We start from the raw sequence: 20,811 nt of genomic DNA, 5'->3' as shown, positions 1-20,811 counted from the left end.
ATACTCACTTTTGTGAGATCGCGTCATTTTGTCAGATTTGGCGCAGGAGTCCTTAATCCTATTGTGATAATTGACAAGAAACATTTTTTCTTGCTCGAAGAATTCATCAACTTCCTGCAAGAAGGAAATAATAAACATCGTACGGTCAGTTTAGGGTCAGACTAACACGGTAAGTGGTGATACTACTGCACTGGTTAGTAGAGATGAGCGAACTTACAGTAAATTCAATTCGTCACAAATTTCCCGGCTCGGCAGTTGATGGCTTTTCCTGCATAAATGAGTTCAGCTTTCAGGTGCTCTCGTGGGCTGGAAAAGGTGGATACAGTCCTAGGAGACTCTTTCCTAGGACTGTATCCACCTTTTCCAGTCCACCGGAGCACCTGAAGGCTGAACTAATTTACGCAGGAAAAGTCATCAACTGCCGAGCCGAGAAGTTCGTGACGAATCGAATTTACTGTAAGTTCGCTCATCTCTACTGGTTAGAGAAACATGTGAACTGAATTGTAAATAAATGTAGATTAGAAAACTATATATGATTTCTTACTCTATGAGCAAGTAAAATATAAAAAATATTAGAACTTTTTTCATTATACCAATTATAGGTTATCTGGGATTATAAAAACAGAGCTTATTTCTTTCAAAAGCAGTCCTCAGGTTGTGTGTGGTATTACTACTTGGCTCCACTTACTTCAAATGAAACCGAGCTGCAATACTGCACACAACCTGAGGGCAAGAGTGGTGCTGTGTCTGAATGAAATCAGCTCTGTTTTTCTAATCCTGGATTTAACCCCTTGGGGACGCAGCCCATTATGACCCTAAGGACGGGAGCATTTTTTGCAAATCTGACCACTGTCACTTTAAGCATTAATAACTCTGGGATGCTTTTACTTATAAATTTGATTCCGAGATTGTTTTTTTCGTGACATATTCTACTTTATGTTAGTGGTAAATTTTCGTCGATACTTGCATCATTTCTTGGTGAAAAAATCAAAAATTTTATGAAAAATTTGAAAATTTTGCATTTTTCTAACTTTGAAGCTCTCTGCTTGTAAGGAAAATGGATATTCAAAATAAATTATATAATGATTCACATATACAATATGTCTACTTTATGTTTGCATCATAAAATTGATGAGTTTTTACTTTTGGAAGACACCAGAGGGCTTCAAAGTTCAGCAGCAATTTTCCACAAAATTTTCAAAATCGGTATTTTTCAGGGACCAGTTCAGGTTTGAAGTGGATTTGAAGGGCATTCATAATAGAAATACCCCATAAATTACCCCATTATAAAAACTGCACCCCTCAAAGTATTCAAAATGACATTCAGTAAGTGTGTTAACCCTTTAGGTGTTTCACAGGAATAGCAGCAAGAACTTGCATGTTCTTGTAGACCCAGTTTTTGAATTTTTATAAGGGGTAAAAGGAAGAAAAATCCTCTCAAAATGTGTAACTCAATTTCTCTCGAGTAAGCACACACCTCATATGTCTATGTAAAGTGTTCGGCGGGCGCAGTAGAGGGCTCAGAAGGGAAGGAGCGACAATGGGATTTTGGAGAGTGAGTTTTTCTGAAATGGTTTCTGGGGGGCATGTCACATTTAGGAAGCCCCTATGGTGCTAGGACAGCAAAAAAAACGAAAAAAAAAAATAAAAACACATTGCACACTATTATGGAAACTACACCGCTCAAGGAATGTAATAAGGGGTACGGTGAGCCTTAAAACCCACAGGTGTTTGATGGCTTTTTGTTTAAGTCGGATGTGCAAATGAAAAATAAAATTTTCACTAAAATGCTGATTTTCCCCCCAATTTTTCTTTTTTACAAGGGGTAATAGGAGAAAATGCCCCCCAAAATTTGTAACCCCATTTCTTCTGAGTATATAAATACCCCATGTGTGGATCTCAAGTGCACTGCGAGCGAACTACAATGCTCAGAAGAGGAGGAGCGCCATTGGGCTTTTAGAGAAAGAATTTGTTTGGAATGGAAGTCGGGGGCCATGTGCATTTACAAAGCCGCCCGTGGTGCCAGAACAGTGGACACCCCCACATGTGACCCCCATATTGGAAACTACAACCCTCACAGAATTTAATAAGGGGTGCAGTGAGCATTTACACCCCACTGGCGTTTGACAGATCTTTGGAACAGTGGGCTGTGCAAATGAAAAATTAAATTTTTCATTTTCACGGACCACTGTTTCAAAAATCTGTCAGACACCTGTTGGGTGTAAATGCTCACTGTACCCCTTATGACATTCCGTCAGGGGTGCAGTTTCTAAAATGGGGTCACATGTGGGAGAGGTTCATTGTTCTTGCACTATGGGGGCTTTGTAAAACACACGTGGCCTTCAATTCCGGACAAATTTTCTCTCCAAAAGCCCAATGGTGCTCCTTCGCTTCTGAACATTGTAGTTCGCCTGTAGAGCACTTTACATCCACATATGGGGTATTTATATACTCAGAAGAAATGGGGTTACAAATTTTGGGAGGCTTTTTCCTATTTTCCCTTGTAAAAATGAAAAATTTAGAGTAACACCAGCATTTTAGTTAAATGTTTTTGTTTTTTTTTCTTTTTCCCATTCAACTTTAATGAAAATTCGTCAAACACCTGTTGGGTGTTAAAGTTCACTATACCCCTTGTTACATTCCGTGAGGGGTGTAGTTTCCAAAATGGGGTCACATGTGGGTATTTATTTTTTTGCGTTTATGTCAGAAACACTGTAAAAATCAACGACCCCTGTGCAAATCACCAATTTAGGCCTCAAATGTACATAGTGCGCTCTCACTCCTGAGCCTTGTTATGCGCCCGCAGAGCATTTTACGCCCACATATGGGGTATTTCCATACTCAGGACAAATTGCGTTACAAATTTTGGGGGCCTTTTTTTCCTTTTACCTCTTGTGAAAATAAAAAGTAAAGGGCAACACCAGGATGTGAGTATAAAAATATTTTTTTTTACACTAACAGGCTGGTGTAGACCCCAACTTTTCCTTTTCATAAGGGGTAAAAGGAGAAAAAGCCCCCTAAAATTTGTAGTGCAATTTCTCCCGAGTATGGAGATACCCCATATGTGGCACTAAACTGTGTCCTTGAAATACGACAGGGCTTCGAAGTGAGAGAGCGCCATGCGGATTTGAGGACTAAATTAGGGATTGCATAGGGGTGGACATTGGGAACCACTGGCTTAGAATACCCCTAACAGGGTGCCTCCAGCTGTTGCTAAACTCCCAGCATGCTTGGACAGTCAGTGGCTGTCCGGAAATGCTTAGAGTTGTTGTTTTGCAACAGCTGGAGGCTCCACTTTGGAAACACTGCCGTACGATACGTTTTCATTTGTATGTGGGGGGGGGGGGGGGGAAGACAGTGTAAGGGGGTGTATATGTAGTGTTTTTCCCTTTATTATGTGTTAGTGTAGTGTAGTGTTTTTAGAGTACATTCGCACTGGCGGAGGTTTACAGTGAGCTTACCGCAGCTCATACATGAAGCAGGAAACTTACTGTAAACCTGCCCGTGTGAATGTACCCTGTACATTCACATGGGGGAGGGGCAAACCTCCAGCTGTTTCAAAACTACAACTCCCAGCATGCATAGACAGACGGTGCATGCTGGGAGTGGTACTTTTGCAACAGCTGGAGGCACACTGGTTGGAAAACCTTCAGTTAGGTTCTGTTACCAAACTCAGTATTTTCCAACCAGTGTCCCTCCAGCTATTGCAAAACTACAACTCCCAGCATGTACTGATCACCGAAGTGTATGCTGGGAGATGTAGTTATGCAACAGTTGGAGGTACGCAACTACAACTCCCAGCATGACGAGACAGCTGTTTGCTGTTTGGGCATGCTGGGATTTGCAGTTTTGCAACATCTGGAGGGCTACAGTTTAGAAACCACTGCACAGTGATCTCCAAACTGTGGACTTCCAGATGTTGCAAAACTACAAATCCCAGCTTGCCCAGACAGCAAACTGCTATGTGGGCATGCTGTGAGTTATAGTTTTGCAAGATCTAGAGGGCCACAGTTCATTGCACAGTGATATCCAAACTGTAGCTCTCCAGCTGTTGCAAAACTACAAATCCCAGCATGACAGCTTGTCTGGGCATGCTGGGAGTTGTACTTTTGCAACATCTGGAGGGCAAAAGTGTAGAGACCACTGTATAGTGGTCTCAAACTGTAGCCCTCTAGATGTGGCTAGGCAACTTACCGGCTTCCGTAGGATCCAGCCGCACGACATGCCGCCCGCCGATCTCCGATACCGATCGTCCCCCGCAGCCTCGCCCGCAGGGTAAGTGGACTTTGTCGCTGGTCCCCTTCGGTTTCCCCGTTCTGCCCCGCCTATTGTAGATGGGCAGAACGGGGAAAACGGAAGTTAACCCCCCCCGCCCCTGATCTGCTATTGGACGTCGCTTCTAGACGCCCAATAGCAGGGATAGGAGGGGTGGCACCCCTACCACCTCACTACTATCCCTTCAGGGGATCATCTGTGTCTTGGACAACCCCTATCCCCCCCTATTTTCTGGGTCACCATAGACCTGTATGACCCAGAATAGCCGCAAATCGCAAGTGTGAGTTCACTTGCGATTTGCGCCGATCGCCGACATGGGGGGGGGGGGGTATCTGATGACCCCCGTGGGCATGTGCGCGGGGTGTCTGCTGATCGATATCAGCAGTCACCCCGGTCCGGTCCCCGCCCGGCGGGGATTCCAAATTCCCACAGGCGTATGCATATGCCCTTCGTCCCCAACAGGTTAAAAAGGTTTTGTAATTTCTATAAAGCAACATATCTTACCTTTGCACCAGAAAAAAGAACTTCATCCGCAGTCTTCACCACGCTCCGGAAAAACCCTCCAAACATTTCTTTTGTATTTTTTCTTCTTACAGTTAGCTAAGTGAAATGAGTACAAATACATTTGTTACTATTAAAGTATAGTATTATTATATTTGCAAATCCTTAAAAAGGGGTACTCCGCTGCTCAGCGATTGGAACAAAATGTTGCGAACGCTCAGAGCCGGGAGCTCGTGATGTCATAGCCCTACCCCTTATGACATCACACCCCGTCCCCTCAATGCAAGTCTATGGGAGGGGGAGTGACTGTCATCACGCCCCCTCCCATAGACTTGCATTGAGGGGGTGGGGCATCATGAGAGGCGGGGCTACGATGTCACAAGCTCCCGGGGTCGGCTCTAAGTATTCAGAATATTTTGTTCCAAATGCTGAGCAGTGGAGTACCCCTTTAACTCATTTCAGGTCACTTTATGCTTAGTTCCACTTATAAACAAGGGTGAAAAAGCAACATATCAACCCTGACTGATCTAGTGAATATACACAACTAAGGAGCGGCTGCAGACGGGAATGGAGGTATTCATATGAGTATTCTCAACTTGGGTGCCTCCAGCTGTAGCAAAATACAACTTCCATCATGGCATGCATGATTTATCTATTGATCAGCCATAACATTACAACCACCTAACTAACCCTGTAGGTCCCCATTACTTTCTCACTGATCCACTAGTTTGGCAGAAACTAATAAATCCCTACATATTGGGAACAACCTAAAAGAACAGTAGTCTAGCCATCACAAGGTGGCCCTTGTAAAAGTCACTTGGATCCTTAGGCTTCCAATGTTTTCCTTCTTACAAGTGCAGACTGTTTGGGAATAAAGTCATGGAGGACATTAAAGGGGTACTCCGGTTGAAAACAATTTTTTTAAGTTAACTGGTGACAGCAAGTTGAACAGATTTGTAAATTACTATAAAAAAAAATCCAAATTCTTCCAGTACTTATCAGCTGCTGTAAACTACAAAGGAAGTTGTGTAGTTCTTTTCAGTCTGACCACAGTGCCCTCTAGAGGGTTAATGCCAAGCTCGCCATTTGCAGCGAGTCTTGGCTGCCACTTCTCACAGGCTTAAGCTCAGCTCTGTTGCATCCTTAAGGGTTAAAGGGGTACTCCCGTGGAAAACTTTTTTTTTTAAATCAACTGGTGCCAGAAAGTTAAACTTAAAAAACTTAATCCTTCCAGTACATTTTAGGGCTATATACTACAGAAGAAATGCTGTTCTTTTTGGATTTCTCTGATGTCACGACCACAGTGCTCTCTGCTGACCTCTGCTGTCCATTTTTGGAACTGTCCAAAGCAGGAGAAAATCCCCATAGCAAACATATGCTGCTCTGGACAGTTCCTAAAATGGACAGCAGAGGTCAGCAGAGAGCACTGTGGTCATGACATCAGAGAAATCCAAAAAGAACAGCATTTCTTCTGTAGTATACAGCCCATAAAATGTATTGGAAGGATTAAAACATTTTTAATAGAAGTGATTTACAAATCTGTTTAACTTTCTGGCACCAGTTGATTTAAAAAAAAAAATAAAAAAAAAGTTTTCCATGGGAGTACCCCTTTGAACAAATCCAAAATCACCTGGGATGTGGAAATCCTATCACCCGACACCAGGGATGTCCAGCTCCAGGCAGGTAAATTTTTTAAACATTTTGCCCTGCTTCGGGCAAGCAGAGCCGCACAAATGACCCTCTCTTATTAAAAAAAAATATATATATATAAAAAATAGGGCAGCGCTCATGGTGTGTGGAGCGGGCTCCTGAAGCGAGCCTGCTCCATACCCAGCGGCCCCCAGCTCATTTCAGTAGCTGGGGGCCGCTGCTAATAGCCAACATGCGGCGCTTGCCGCAGCCAGCTATTAACCCTTTTGATTGCCGCGGTCAAAACTAACAGCAGCATCTAAAAGGGACCTTTACATGCTCCCTGGTGGTCCAGTGGGGTGGATCGCCCACCCAGCAGCGCAATGATGGGGGCGATCCACTGTAGAAGTAGCTGGAGGGCTTACCTCTTCATTAACCCCTTCCGCATTAAAAGTTATAGTTTTGAAACACCTGGAGGTCCACAGGTTGAAGACCACTGCGGCCTTCGTCATCATCCAGACCCCCCTTTTGTTTTCTACTCACCTCCCCTCGGTGGGAAGGAAGGGTGAGCTGGTCCGGGCCATCTATGCTGCAGGGACCGTCCGGTGGGGAGGGTTAGTTGTTCCGGGCTGTCCATCTTCACCGGGAGGCCCTCTTCTCCGCTCCGGGCCAGCCCCAGACTAGTGACCTTGCCTTGACGACGTCGCACAGGGACGTTCATGTGCAGGGACAGACGTCCCTGTGCGTCGTCGTCAAGACAACGTCACTAGTCCGGCCCGGAGCGGAGAAGAGGGCCTCCCGGTGAAGATGGACAGCCCGGAACGACTAACCCTCCCCACCGGACGGTCCCTGCAGCATAGATGGCCCGGACCAGCTCACCCTTCCTTCCCACCGAGGGGAGGCGAGTAGAAAACTAAAGGGGGGTCTGGATGATGACGAAGGCCACAGTGGTCTTCAACCTGCGGACCTCCAGGAGTTTCAAAACTACAACTCCCAGCATGCCCGGACAGCCGTTGGCTGTCCGGGCATGCTGGGAGTTGTAGTTTTGCAACATTTGGAGGTTGAAGACCACTGAAAAGGGATTGACAGGCGGAGAGTTCACTTGAGTATAAGCTGAGGGGGGCACTTTCAGCACGAAAAATCGTGCTGAAAAACTCGGCTTATACTTGAGTATATACGGTAGTTTAGGTTTTTTCTCCATTGCCACACCCCTGAATCACTAATGTCTGGAAACAAAAATAAAAAAAATTAAAACATGTGCAAGAATTCAGGTCAAAAGCTATCATACAAGCACCAGGAAGTAACCAAGAACGTCTGCCTAATACGTGAACGTAACGTGCTGAGACACTTCTACTGAGAAGGAAAATTATATTTAGTAAAACGATTTTACCATGTAATAAAATGTGCAACTGTATGGAAATATCAGCAAATAAATCTGCTGGCTCAGCACACAGGCTTTACTCTACACAGGAAGGAAGGGTGCTTACATCTTGGTCGTATTCCAGGAATATATGGAAGTTGTGGTCTTTGCTCAAGATGGGGTGAGAGGCGATTCTCTGGAGGAAGACTTCATGCACCGACACGGTCTTCTTAAACACGGCCAAATACTCACTGTCAGGAGAGGAGAGCAGAGACACATCTGTTATACATTTTACCGTCCATAACTTACAGTCTGTGTGCGCGACTTTATCAGCAGTTTCCCCATCCACTTACAAACTGGCGGTGCAGTGGCCATATACGCCTGACACTACAGAAGCTACATAATGCTTGAGCAGTACATTCCAAATTACAATATAAAACTTGGGAGCAGCTCTCCAAAACATTAAAGGGGTTATCCAGGAAAAAAGATTTTTTTTTAAATATCAACTGGCTCGAGAAAGTTAAACAGATTTGTAAATTACTTCTATTAAAAAAATCTTAATCCTTTCAATACTTATGAGCTTCTGAAGTTGAGTTGTTCTTTTCTGTCTAAGTGCTCTCTGATGACATGTGTCTTGGGAACCGCCCAGTTTAGAATAGGTTTGCTATGGGGATTTGCTTCTAAACTGGGCGGTTCCTGAGACAGGTGTCATCAGAGAGCACTTAGACAGAAAAGAACAACTCAACTTCAGAAGCTCATAAGTACTGAAAGGATTAAGATTTTTTTTAATCAAAGTAATTTAAAAATCTGTTTCACTTTCTGGAGCCAGTTGATATATAAAAAAAAAGGTTTTTCCTGGATAACCCCTTTAACTAAAGCCATCAAAACAAGGCAAAGGATCCAACAGCTACTGCTAACAGTTACTACAGCTGCTGGATAATACTAAGCATACATAGGAATAAGGGGATAGTGTATCTCCTTGAGGGGACTGCAAAATTGGAAAATGGAGTATTACAAGCCGTGCAGCGCTCCACAGGGACAACAAAAAGTATGTAAAAGTAGCCAAAAAATAATAATTTTTATACACTGCCACCTACTGGAGGTAACTTCCTTTACAGGTCGAACATTAAAGGGGTATTTTAGGAAAAACTTATATATATATATATATATATCTCAACTGGCTCTAGAAAGTTAAACAGATTTGTAAATTATTTCTATTAAAAAATCTTAATCCTTTCAGTACTTATGAGCTTCTGAAGTTAAGGTTGTTCTTTTCTGTCTATGTGCTCTCCAATGACACATATCTCGGGAACCACCCAGTTTAGAAGAGGTTTGCTATGGGGATTTGCTTCTAAACTGGGCGTTTCCCGAGACAGGTGTCATCAGAGAGGACTTAGACAGAAAACAAACTTCAGAAGCTCATAAGTACTGAAAGGATTAAGATTTTTTTTAATCAAAGTAATTTACAAATCTGTTTCACTTTCTGGAGCCAGTTGATATATAAAAAAAAGTTTTTTCCTGGATAACCCCTTTAACTAAAGCCATCAAAACAAGGCAAATGATCCAACAGCTACTGCTAACAGTTACTACAGCTGCTGGATAATACTAAGCATACATAGTATACATAGGAATAAGGGGATAGTGTATCTCCTTGAGGGGACTGCAAAATTGGAAAATGGAGTATTACAAGCCGTGCAACGCTCCACAGGGACAAAAAAAAAGTATGTAAAAGTAGCCAAAAAATAAATAAATAATTTTATATGCTGCCACCTACTGGAAGTAACTTCCTTTACAGGTCGAACATTAATTTAAAGGGAAGTCTTTTTTGCACTTTAAATAGGGTATTTGGGTCAGTTTGAAACCAAGTCTAAAGAATTCAGGTTAAACAAAGATGCCCAAGGAGAGGGCTGGGGTATTCGAAATAATAGAGACACCAAATCCTGAATTTTCAAGGGATAATTCCCCAGATATGGGGTGTAAAACCCTTTATCAAATAGCCCACCCCTAACCAAAATGTTGTAGTATACTTTTATTAATATACAATAAAACAGTGATGCCAGAATGATTATTATTTTTTTTTTAGAATACTTCTTTAAATTTTTTCATAGAGGTTATAAATTGTGGTCATATATCAGTCTATTACCTAATATTATATCTTATTATTTGGCTTTGGGGTTCCCTGTATGTCTATCCTGGGGTTTATGTTTTTTTATGGGATAGGGGATTTTTTGTCCTCGTTTTTTGGAGTTATTATTCTTTGTCTAATTTTGTGTGACATTTTGTGGATTTATGGATTAATAAAAGTAATTTTCTGATTAATTTGTGTAGATTTTTTCTGGTGACATATGTAGGTAAATACATTTTAAAACTCCAGCTTTTGTATATATATATATATATATATATATATATATATATATATATATATATATATACACACACACACACACACACACACACACACACACACACACACGTACTGCTCTCAACAGAGAGTCAAAGAAAATAGGTAGTGTCTGCAGTACGCTTTAGGACTTATGTGCTTAAAGAGGTATTCCACGACCGTCACGCCCCCTCCCATAGACTTGCATTGAGGGGGCATGGCCATGACATCACAAGGGGCGTGGCCAACCCATGCAGCATGAAAACGGCGCTCGGAACATTTAGTTCCAAACGCTGGCCGGTGGAGTACCCCTTTAATGTTGACATGAAATGATGATACACTCTTTGGGGAAGATTTATCAAAATCTGTGTGGAGGAAGAGTGGTGGAGTTGCCCATAGCAACCAATCAGATCACTTCTTTCATTTTTCACAGGCCTCTTTAAAAATGAAAGAAGCAATCTGATTGGTTGCTATGGGCAACTGCACCACTCTTCAGCTTGTTTCACACTAGCAAATTACTGTTTAGCAAGTTCCGTCGCTAGTTCTGTCCTAAAATCAGCTGTCACCAGCAGTAACCAAATCCTATACGTCCGTTAGAAAATCCCATTATAGTCTATGGGATTTTTCTAATATCCGTTTTAATCCACTATAGTCCGTTATTGATAACGGACGTTATTTTGTGATGGAAGATAGTACGGAAGAAAATAGTTCATGAACTACGGGATTTTCTAACGGACGTATAGGATTTGCTTACTGCCGGTGACAGCTGATTTTCGGACGGAACTTGCTAAACGGAGTAATTATCTAGTGTGAAACAAGCCTTACTCTGCACAGGTTGTGATAACTCTCCCCCTAGGCCTCTAGGCACCATTTTACACTGAAATCACAGGGCTCTGTAGCAAAACTTACTATAGGCCTCACTTGCCACTAACAACTCCAACAAATGTACTATTTTTTAGCATAACAGGTTATTACAGTGCAAGCAATCTTGCTCATCATGTAATAGATTTATTCAAATATTTATTTTTAAATTAACAAATAGTATTTTGAAACCTGTAGGGTACGGGCAGGCAGAGATGCGACCACGTAATTACATACACTAACACCACACAGTTAATACATTACACATACAGATGAAAATCTCTGCCTCGCTTAACACAATACATGACAAGGCACTACTAGGGGTAGTTCTGTGAACTCTGAACTCTGTAAAAATGTACTGTGCTCCCCCTAATGTAGCCTGCAGAAAGCGTTCGGACTATGGGGGAGATTTATCAAGACCTGTCCAGAGGGAAAGTTACTGAGTTGCCCACAGCAACCAATCAGATCGCTTATTTCAATTTGCAGAGGCCTTGTTAAAAATTAAAGAAGCGATCTGATTGGTTGCTATGGGTAACTCAGCGTTTGCCCTGGACAGGTTTAGATAAATCTCCCCCAATGTTAGGAAGCATTTAGCGATCTCCCCTTTGCCCTTTACCCTATAGCAGTGGCATGCTCTAGCTCTGTGCCGAGTACCCAGTGTACCTAGCGGCACTGTTTCTGCAGCTCCCTCTGAAGGCTTTGATGCTGCTGTATTTGCCTCCTCTCTCTGTGATCAGTACCCTGCCTCGTTCCATCAACTCTTCTGCACCATACAACAGGTGCCTGCCAGTTGAGTATCCCCTTCATGCCAACATTTTGCACCCAAATTTAAAAAGAAAACTGTCAGCCCTATCACCCACCCTAAATCATGGGTGACCAGGAGTGCACAGAGGGGTCACTTACTAAATTTGGTCCACTGGTTACGAAGATATGGGTTTTCAAAAGGTCCGTTGTTTAGTCCAGTAATTTGCACTGTGGAGGTAGGCCCCGCTGGCTGGCCACCTCTGCTTCCATCGGGCAGCTCATAATACTGCCCCCGCAATTTGCATATTCATTATCTTCCACTCCACATCCTAGTGATGTGAAGTCACCGGTCACGTGAGCGCTGCGCTCTGGCAGCAGAGCGCATGCGCTTGAAGATTTCGTACAGCTCGCGCGTCCTGATGGCATGAGAGCTCTCCCTGCTGTGACCGCTCTGCATGGTATCACTGGGCATGCACCACACTGACAGAGCACAGCACCCACATGACCAGTGACTCCACGTCACTAGGACGTGGAGTCGGAGATAATGAATATGCAAATTGCGGGGGGCAGTATTATGAACTGACCAATGGAGGCACAGCACAAATTACTGTACTAAACATCGGATCTTTGAAGGCCCATATCTTCGTAACCAGTGGACCAAATTTAGTAAGTGACCCCTTTGTGCACTCCTGGTCACCCACTCTATAACCCAGTGTTACTGACAGTTTTACTTTAAACCCTGCTCCTTATCCAATCAGCCATTCCCCCTGCACAAAAAGTGTCTAAGCCAGAATTTAGAATTAAATTGCGCTGATGCTGGAGTAACTCTGCAAAGTGCTTGTCCAGCAGGTAGAAGGTGATGCTCAAGCAGTGCCTCTTAGGGTTTGGTTCTTGGTCCGGGATGTCAGAATGAAGGTGCAGGAAGCGTATTGTAATAGCAATTTCTTCTTTATCATAAAAATGATAACGCTTTCGCAAGGGGTCCCTTGCTTCATCAGGTCACCTGATGAAGCAAGGGACCCCTTGCGAAACGCGTTGTCACCTTTATGTAATAAAGAAGAAATTGCTATTACCATACATTTCCTAAACCTTCATTCTGACATCTCGGACCGGAACCCAAAAAGAACCAAACCCTCTGAGGCGCCCCTTGAGCATCACCTTCTATCTCATGGACAAGTACTTTGCAGAGTTACTCCAGCATCAGCGCAATTTCGTACCAGACCGACACCATGGATGTTCGGGATCGATGGACGGCTATCACAAGGAGGACTGAATTCCACAATACGCGATCATCAGTGTTGTGCCTGCTATTGCACAACATGAAAAGGTGAGTGTACACACATCACCAAGTTTTTCTTCTTCTCTTTAAGAACCATTGTGTTATTTTAATCAATATACCATATCCCAAATACGGCACTTAGATAGCGCCCCCTTTGTTCCTATTTTTCTACTGCAGAATTTAGCATTAAATGTTCAAGGACAAATAAAAGAAACAGAGAAAACATATACGGTACTTTTACTCCACTTGCAAACTCAATGGCCTGGGATGTGCCGTAACTATGATATAACTGCTATACTTTTAGACAGTTTTTTTATAGCAAAATATCTGTCTGCAGAACTCCACCTTGCTCTGGGTAATACAATTCTTACTTCTTATACAGAAGATGTAGAAAAAAAAAAGAGGAATTTACACACCCGTTTCAAAAGTATTTTCCTTTATTTCTTTCTTAAATTTTTCATTATTCCAGCTTTATAGCATGTATTCCATTTAGTAGGAGCACGGAGCCATTACACCCACATCCATAGCTGATCCTGACGCTACGTTTCAGGGAGGATCCCCTTAATCATGCGGCGCATAGGCGCATGATTAACCACTTAAGGACTCAGGGCTTACCTATATGCAGTTAGACCCGCTAATAGGGTTTAAACCGTTCTCACGAGCGGAGAACAGGTTAAACCCCGTGGGTCCCAGTTGCTAAGGGCAGCCAGGACCTACGCCTAATGCCGGTCACTGCCGATCGGGCAGATGCCTGGCATTAACCTTTTAGATGCCGCTATCAAAGATGATTGCGGCGTCTTAACTGAAAGTAAAACTATCCCGGCAGCTGAGCTGATCGGGACTATCGAGACAGAATCGCGATGTCCCGATCAGCTTACTGGATGACAGGAGGGTCCTCACCTGCCCCCTCGTCATCGTCCGATCGGTGATCTACTGCTCCCTGCACTGATCAGTGTATGCAATCAAAAGATTGCCTGGTATAGCGTCCTAAGGAGGCAAAAATAAAAAAGTAAAAAAAAAAAGTTGTAAAAAAAAAAAAATTATTATATAAGAGAATAAATGTGAATAAGCCCCTCCTCCCTCTAATAAAAGTTTGAATCACCTAACTTTTCCTATTTTTTTATAAAATAAAGTATTAAAAAAAAAAAAAATCATCATATGCGGTACCACCGCATGTGGAAATGTCTGGACTATGAAAATGTAAGGTTGGCTAAGGTTAGCTAAACTGCACAGTCGATGGCGTAAAAATAAAAAAATATCCATACACAATAAAAATATTAATAAAAAGTGATCAAAAAGTTTCATAAAAACAAAAAGTAAGCCCTCATATAGTCCCATAATAAAAAAAAGTTATAGGGGTCAGAATTTAACCATTTTAAACATACTAATTTTGGTGCATGTTATGATTTTTTCAAAGTAGTAAAATAAATAAATCCTACATAAATTGGCTATCCCTGTAACCGTATGGACCTACCGAATAAAGATAAGGTGTCATTTTTACTGAAAAGTGCACTGCATAGAAACGGAAGCCCTAAAAATTTGCTAAATGCGTTGTTTTTTTTCATTTCAACCCACAAAAATGTTTTTTTGTTTTGACGAACATTATGTTATAAAAAAAAGTAATGTCATTACAAAGGACAATTGGTGACGCAAAAAACAAGCCCTTATATGAGTCTATAGGTGCTCCTACTTAAATGGGCACTGTCACCAACTTTATTTTTTGATATGTTGTAGTACTTATGTACTACAACATATCTCTAATATACTTTTATTATAATTTTTTTTCATTAAAAAGGTTTAATTTACATTTAAAAACCGGCTACTGAAAAAGGACTGATTTTGGAGTGGCAATCAGTCCTTTTTCAGTTAGGCTGCACTCGCTCCCTGCCTGTCAATCAGACAGGCGGGAGCGAGCGCATTGGCTCCCCGGCCACTCTTCCCGCACATCGCCGCCGCCTCGTTGCCGCCACTGTCCCTGCACGCCCGCTGCTGGACTCTGCAGTAACTGCAAGTGTAATGAGGGAACGGGGTATGCGGGGCGGGGGTGGGAAGGGGCTAGTGCCGTAGCGGGGGGGGGGATGGGTGAACGGGCTAGCAAAAAAAAAAATAAAATAGGATGGTGGGAGCTACCCTTTAACCCCTTAAGGACTCAGCCCATTTTGGCCTTAAGGACTCAGACAATTTAATTTTTACGTTTTCATTTTTTCCTCCTCGCCTTCTAAAAATCATAACTCTTTTATATATTCATCCACAGACTAGTATGAGGGCTTGTTTTTTGCGCGACCAGTTGTCCTTTGTAATGACATCACTCATTATATCATAAAATGTATGCCGCAACCAAAAAACACAATTTTTGTGGGGAAATTAAAACGAAAAACGCAATTTTGCTAATTTTGGAAGGTTTTGTTTTCACGCCATACAATTTATGGTAAAAATGACATGTGTTCTTTATTCTGAGGGTCAATACGATTAAAATGATACCCATTATTATATATATTTATATTATTGTTGCGCTTAAAAAAAAATCACAAACTTTTTAACCAAATTAGTACATTTATAATCCCTTTATTTTGATGACCTCTAACTTTTTTATTTTTCCGTATAAGCGGCGGTATGGGGGCTCATATTTTGCGCCATGATCTGTACTTTTTTTTTATACCACATTTGCATATAAAAAACTTTTAATACATTTTTTATAATTTTTTTTTTAATAAAATGTATTAAAAAAGTAGGAATTTTGGACTTTTTTTTTTTTTTCGTTCACGCCGTTCACCGTACGGGATCATTAACATTTTATTTTAATAGTTCGGACATTTACGTACGCGGCGATACCAAATATGTCTATAAAAAATGTTTTTTACGCTTTTTGGGGGTAAAATAGGAAAAAACGGACGTTTTACTTTTTTATTGGGGGAGGGGATTTTTCACTTTTTTTTTACTTTTACATTTTTTTTTACACTTGAATAGTCCCCATAGGGGATTATTCATAGCAATACCATGATTGCTAATACTGATCTGTTCTATGTATAGGACATAGAACAGATCATTATTATCGGCGATCTTCTGCTCTGGTCTGCTCGATCACAGACCAGAGCAGGAGACGCCGGGAGCCGGACGGAGGCAGGAGAGGGGACCTCCGTGTGGCGTTATGAATGATCGGATCCCCGCAGCAGCGCTGCGGGTGATCCGATCGTTCATTTAAATCGCGAACTGCCGCAGATGCCGGGATCTGTATTGATCCCGGCACCTGAGGGGTTAATGGCGGACGCCGTGAGATCGCGGGCGTCGGCCATTGCCGGCGGGTCCCTGGCTGCGATCAGCAGCCGGGATCAGCCGCGCATGACACGGGCATCGCTCCGATGCCCGCGGTTATGCTTAGGACGTAAATGTACGTCCTTGTGCGTTAAGTACCACCTCACCAGGACGTACATTTACGTCCTGCGTCCTTAAGGGGTTAATGGAATACATGCTATAAAGCTGGAATAATGAAAAATGAAAGAAAGAAATAAACGAAAAAACATCTGAAACAGGTCTGTAAATTCCTCATTTTCACTTACCTATTGCTACACCCTCTGTATACAAATGAAAGGGGTTATCCACCATAAGGTGATTTTAGTACGTACCTGGCAGGCAGTAATGGACATGCTTAGGAAGGATCTGCACTTGTCTTAGAGCTAAATGGCTATGTTGTGAGATTACCATAACACTGTGGCTAGCTTTTTGTCAACTGGTATTTCCTGTTTGACTTTTCTTTTTTTGACTACAAATCCCACAATTCCATCTTCCTCCCTACCAGACATCAGATGCCCCACCCACTGAAACATAAATGAGCTGCATCCTTTCAAAGACCTGTGGTTTTCAATCAGGGTGCCTACAGCTGTTGCATTAGTTGCAGATTGATCCCTCCACCCATTGAAGCAGAAAGGCTCCCTGTCATCAGCTGACTAGTGAGTCAGGTCTCGGCCGCACTGCAACCTGGGAAAAATCTGAGACAATAGTCATTTTGTATGCTGTTAAAAATAAATATTGGAGTGAAAATCACAGAAGAATTGTGAGAAAACCGTCACACACAAATACAGACAGTATATTAACACTAACTTTACAGCCCCTGTAGCATAGGCAAATAAAAAAAAATCCTGGAATAGCCGTTTAAGAACTGGGATGTACTGTACACAGCCTTACCCAGAAGGCCTTATCTTGTGAAGAAGTCTGCCAGTCCAGCTGCTAAACAAGTTTCTCATACCAGCATACTAAAGCTGGCAGATCCTTACATGATCCTATTTCACTACTATTTGAGTGTAGATAGGGACAGACACCATATATGGCAGGAAAATTATTATTACTAAAGAAAGTTCACTTGACCTTACCGACTTAAGGCAGTGTTTCCCAACCAGGGTGCCTCCAAGTGGTTGCAAAACTACAACTCCCAGCATGCCCAGACAGCCGAAGGCTGTCTGGGCACGCTGGGAGTTGAAGTTTTGCAACAGCTGGAGGTACCCTGGTCAAAGCCGTTCTGGTGACACGAGGGGTACTTACTTACACAATATTTGGCAGGGCTTTTAATATTATGGCTAATTTCGCTAATTTGTGTCTATTTAGCTCAGATACATACGCTTCCAATTCTTGTTTCATTTTGGCAAATTCGTCCTTTGTCATGGAGCCCTCGCCTTCTCCGAGCTTTTGCATTTTGTCTCTGGGCCCATCAAAATCAGGTTTTGCAGGAGTCGGTGGTATCTACACGAGCAAAAAAGAAATAGGAACAAGTCATTGTTTTCTAGATAAACAACCACATAATAAAAATATTGGAGCAATGCTTATATGTAGGTAAACATCAGAAGAAATAAAGAACTGAATATTTACATCTATTAAAGGGGTTATCCAGGAAAAAACTTTTTATATATATAAATATATCTCAACTGGCTCTAGAAAGTTAAACCAATTTGTAAATTAGTACTATTAAAAAAATCTTACTCCTTTCAGTACTTCTGAGCTTCTGAAGTTGAGTTGCTCTTTTCTGTCTAAGTGCTCTCTGATGACACCTGTCTCGGGAACTGTCCAGAGTAGAAGCAAATCCCCATAGCAAACCTCTTCTACTCTGCGCAGTTCCCGAGACAAGCAGAGATGAGAGCAGAGAGCACTGTTACCAGACAGAAAAGAACAACTCAACTTCAGCAGCTGATAATTATTGGAAGGATTAAGATTTTTTTTTATAGAAGTAATTTACAAATCTGTTTAACTTTCTGGAGCCAGTTGATGACTTTTCCTGCATAAATTAGTTCAGCTTTCAGGTGCTCCGGTGGGCTGGAAAAGGTGGATACAGTACTAGGAAAGAGTCTCCTAGGAATGTATCCACCTTTTCCAGCCCACCGGAGCACCTGAAGGCTGAACTCATTTATGCAGGATAAGTCATCGACTGCCGAGCCGAGAAGTTTGTGACGAATCGAATTTACTGTAAGTTCGCTCATCTCTAGTAACAACAGCTGATTTAGTATACATTCCGGTGTGTAATGTATATGTGCAGACTGTCATCATTTTGCCATTGCACCTTATCTTTATGGTTACTACTAATTTCAGCTATTGCATTGTATTTCTATGCTTTTCAGGCTCCATATTGTATTACTGTACTTGTATGGTATTGCTCACTATGGCTTCTCTTCACAGTTACACTTTTCTAATGGGTGTAGTTGTTCTGCTTTTTAACCTCTATTTTATATGTTTTTATTCAATGTTTTAATAAAGATTTCTACACTTTTATATAGTATATAGAAGCCTGTACTAATTTGTTTTGTGTTGTATGTTGTCAGAGCATATTTTAGCGGTTCCAGTTTATATCCGAAATATATTGTTGGTTACAATTGAAAAACCTTTATGGTAAAAGAGGAGCCCTTAATAAGTTTAAAAATATCTGGGTGGTGTGGCTCGATGACTTGGCCTCTACTAATCTAACCAAATCTTGGGTCTTATTGTGCCTGGCTATGCGAGTTGTGCACAATACAGAATATGTATGTTGTCTATTATATATATTAAAGGGGTATTCCAGGATTTTTTTTTATTTGCCTATGCTACAGGGGCTGTAAAGTTAGTGTAGTTCATAATATAGTTCCTGTACCTGTGTGTGACGGTTTTCTCACAATTCTTCTGTGATTTTCACCCCACTATTTATTTTTATCAGCATACAAAATGACTGTTGTCTCAGATTTTTCCCAGCTTGCAATGCGGCCGAGACCTGACTCACTAGTCAGCTGATGACAGGAAACCAGTCTGCTTCAATGGGTGGAAGGATCAATCTGCAACTAATGCAACAGCTGTAGGCACCCTGATTGAAAACCACAGGTCTTTTGTTTCAATGGGTGGGGTGGCTGATGTGTGAGAGGGAGGAAAATGGAATTGTGGGATTTGTAGTAAAAAAAAAAAAAAAAAAAAAAAAAAACATAAAAGCCAAACCGGAAATACCAGTTCACAAAAAGCTAACCACAGTGTTATGGTAATCTCACAACATAGCCATTGGCCATTAGCCATTTAGATCCTTCCTAAGCATGTCCATTACTGCCTGCCAGGTACATACTAAAATCACCTTATGGTGGAGAACCCCTTTAAGTACTCTGTCCCTTTAATTACGGTAGTGATTACTTGTTGTTCTCTATTTGCACTGTATCTTTACACAGAGAGATATACTCATATTATGTCCTTTTATATGGCGTACTGATGTACCTTATTTTCCTATTTTTGTTTTTCTTCAGGATTACTGAAGGAAGGTGTGAGGATAGGGGAGACGACTGGCTGGGGACACGCAAGAACAGCGCTAGTGTATCTCTGGGTCTTCTCATAGAAATGCATGGAGGGGGAGGGTCGACCCCCACTCAGTGTGCAGGAGATAGCAGGGGGTCTGACACTTATCCCCAACCTGCAGATAGGGGGGTAAGATTTAAAACGTGGGACTCGTCCTTTATAGTTTGCATGAACGACTATACAGCCTTGTGTGAACGATAATCAAGATGGGTAATAGCTTGTTAATTGATCAATGTCGCATCCATGCCAGACATTTATGGCATATCCACAGTACTATGTATACCTTTACAGTCATGCCTATTAATGCTCTTATCCATCTAAAATAAAAATCAGATAACTTTAATGAAATATTAAATATGCCCTACCTATGTATCTCCATAGATACAGACAAGACAAAAAAAACCTGTAAAGCCTTATCCTGCAGTCATATGTTATCTATCTCAAACATGGTTCTTGATAACTTGCACAGAAAATGAAATGGAGTAACACATGACTGCAGGGTCCGACCACACGAGGTTTGTTCATAGTAACTAACCGTGAAAAGCTTGGAAAAGCTGCAGGCACTAAATAGTACAATAAACAATAGAGGCGTTTGAGTACAAAAATATCTATAAATATATACTTTTGTATCTGTAAAGGAGAAAAACCTGCATCCTTAAAGTGGGAGCTATTGTGCAAATGGGTAAAGAGTATCAAAAATGTTGGTTAGAGATGAGCGAACTTACAGTAAATTCGATTCGTCACGAACTTCTCGGCTCGGCAGTTGCTGACTTTTCCTGCGTAAATTAGTTCAGCCTTCAGGTGCTCCGGTGGGCTGGAAAAGGTGGATACATTCCTAGGAAAGAGTCTCCTAGGACTGTATCCACCTTTTCCAGCCCACCGGAGCACCTGAAGGCTGAACTAATTTATGCAGAATAAGTCATCAACTGCCGAGCTGGGAAGTTCGTGACGAATCGAGTTTACTGTAAGTTCGCTCATCTCTAATGTTGGTCT

At 41.9% G+C, this 20,811-nt stretch overlaps 1 protein-coding gene across 1 annotated transcript in view; it reads right to left on the bottom strand.

Moving 5' to 3' along the window:
• Nucleotides 1-20,811, bottom strand: part of SNX5 (sorting nexin 5) — a 99,597-nt gene that overhangs the window by 38,269 nt on the left and 40,517 nt on the right. The window contains exons 4-7 of the mRNA XM_056567605.1: nucleotides 17,642-17,763; nucleotides 7,893-8,016; nucleotides 4,780-4,875; nucleotides 9-114 (exon numbers count right to left, since the gene is read on the bottom strand). Coding sequence (XP_056423580.1) covers nucleotides 9-114; nucleotides 4,780-4,875; nucleotides 7,893-8,016; nucleotides 17,642-17,763 — 448 coding nt within the window. The remainder of the gene's footprint in view (nucleotides 1-8; nucleotides 115-4,779; nucleotides 4,876-7,892; nucleotides 8,017-17,641; nucleotides 17,764-20,811) is intronic.

The sequence above is a fragment of the Hyla sarda genome, chromosome 3, assembly GCF_029499605.1.
Source record: "Hyla sarda isolate aHylSar1 chromosome 3, aHylSar1.hap1, whole genome shotgun sequence".
Lineage (NCBI taxonomy): Eukaryota > Metazoa > Chordata > Amphibia > Anura > Hylidae > Hyla > Hyla sarda.
Note: the sequence above shows the minus strand (reverse complement) of the source record. Positions and strands in the feature narration are given on the sequence as shown.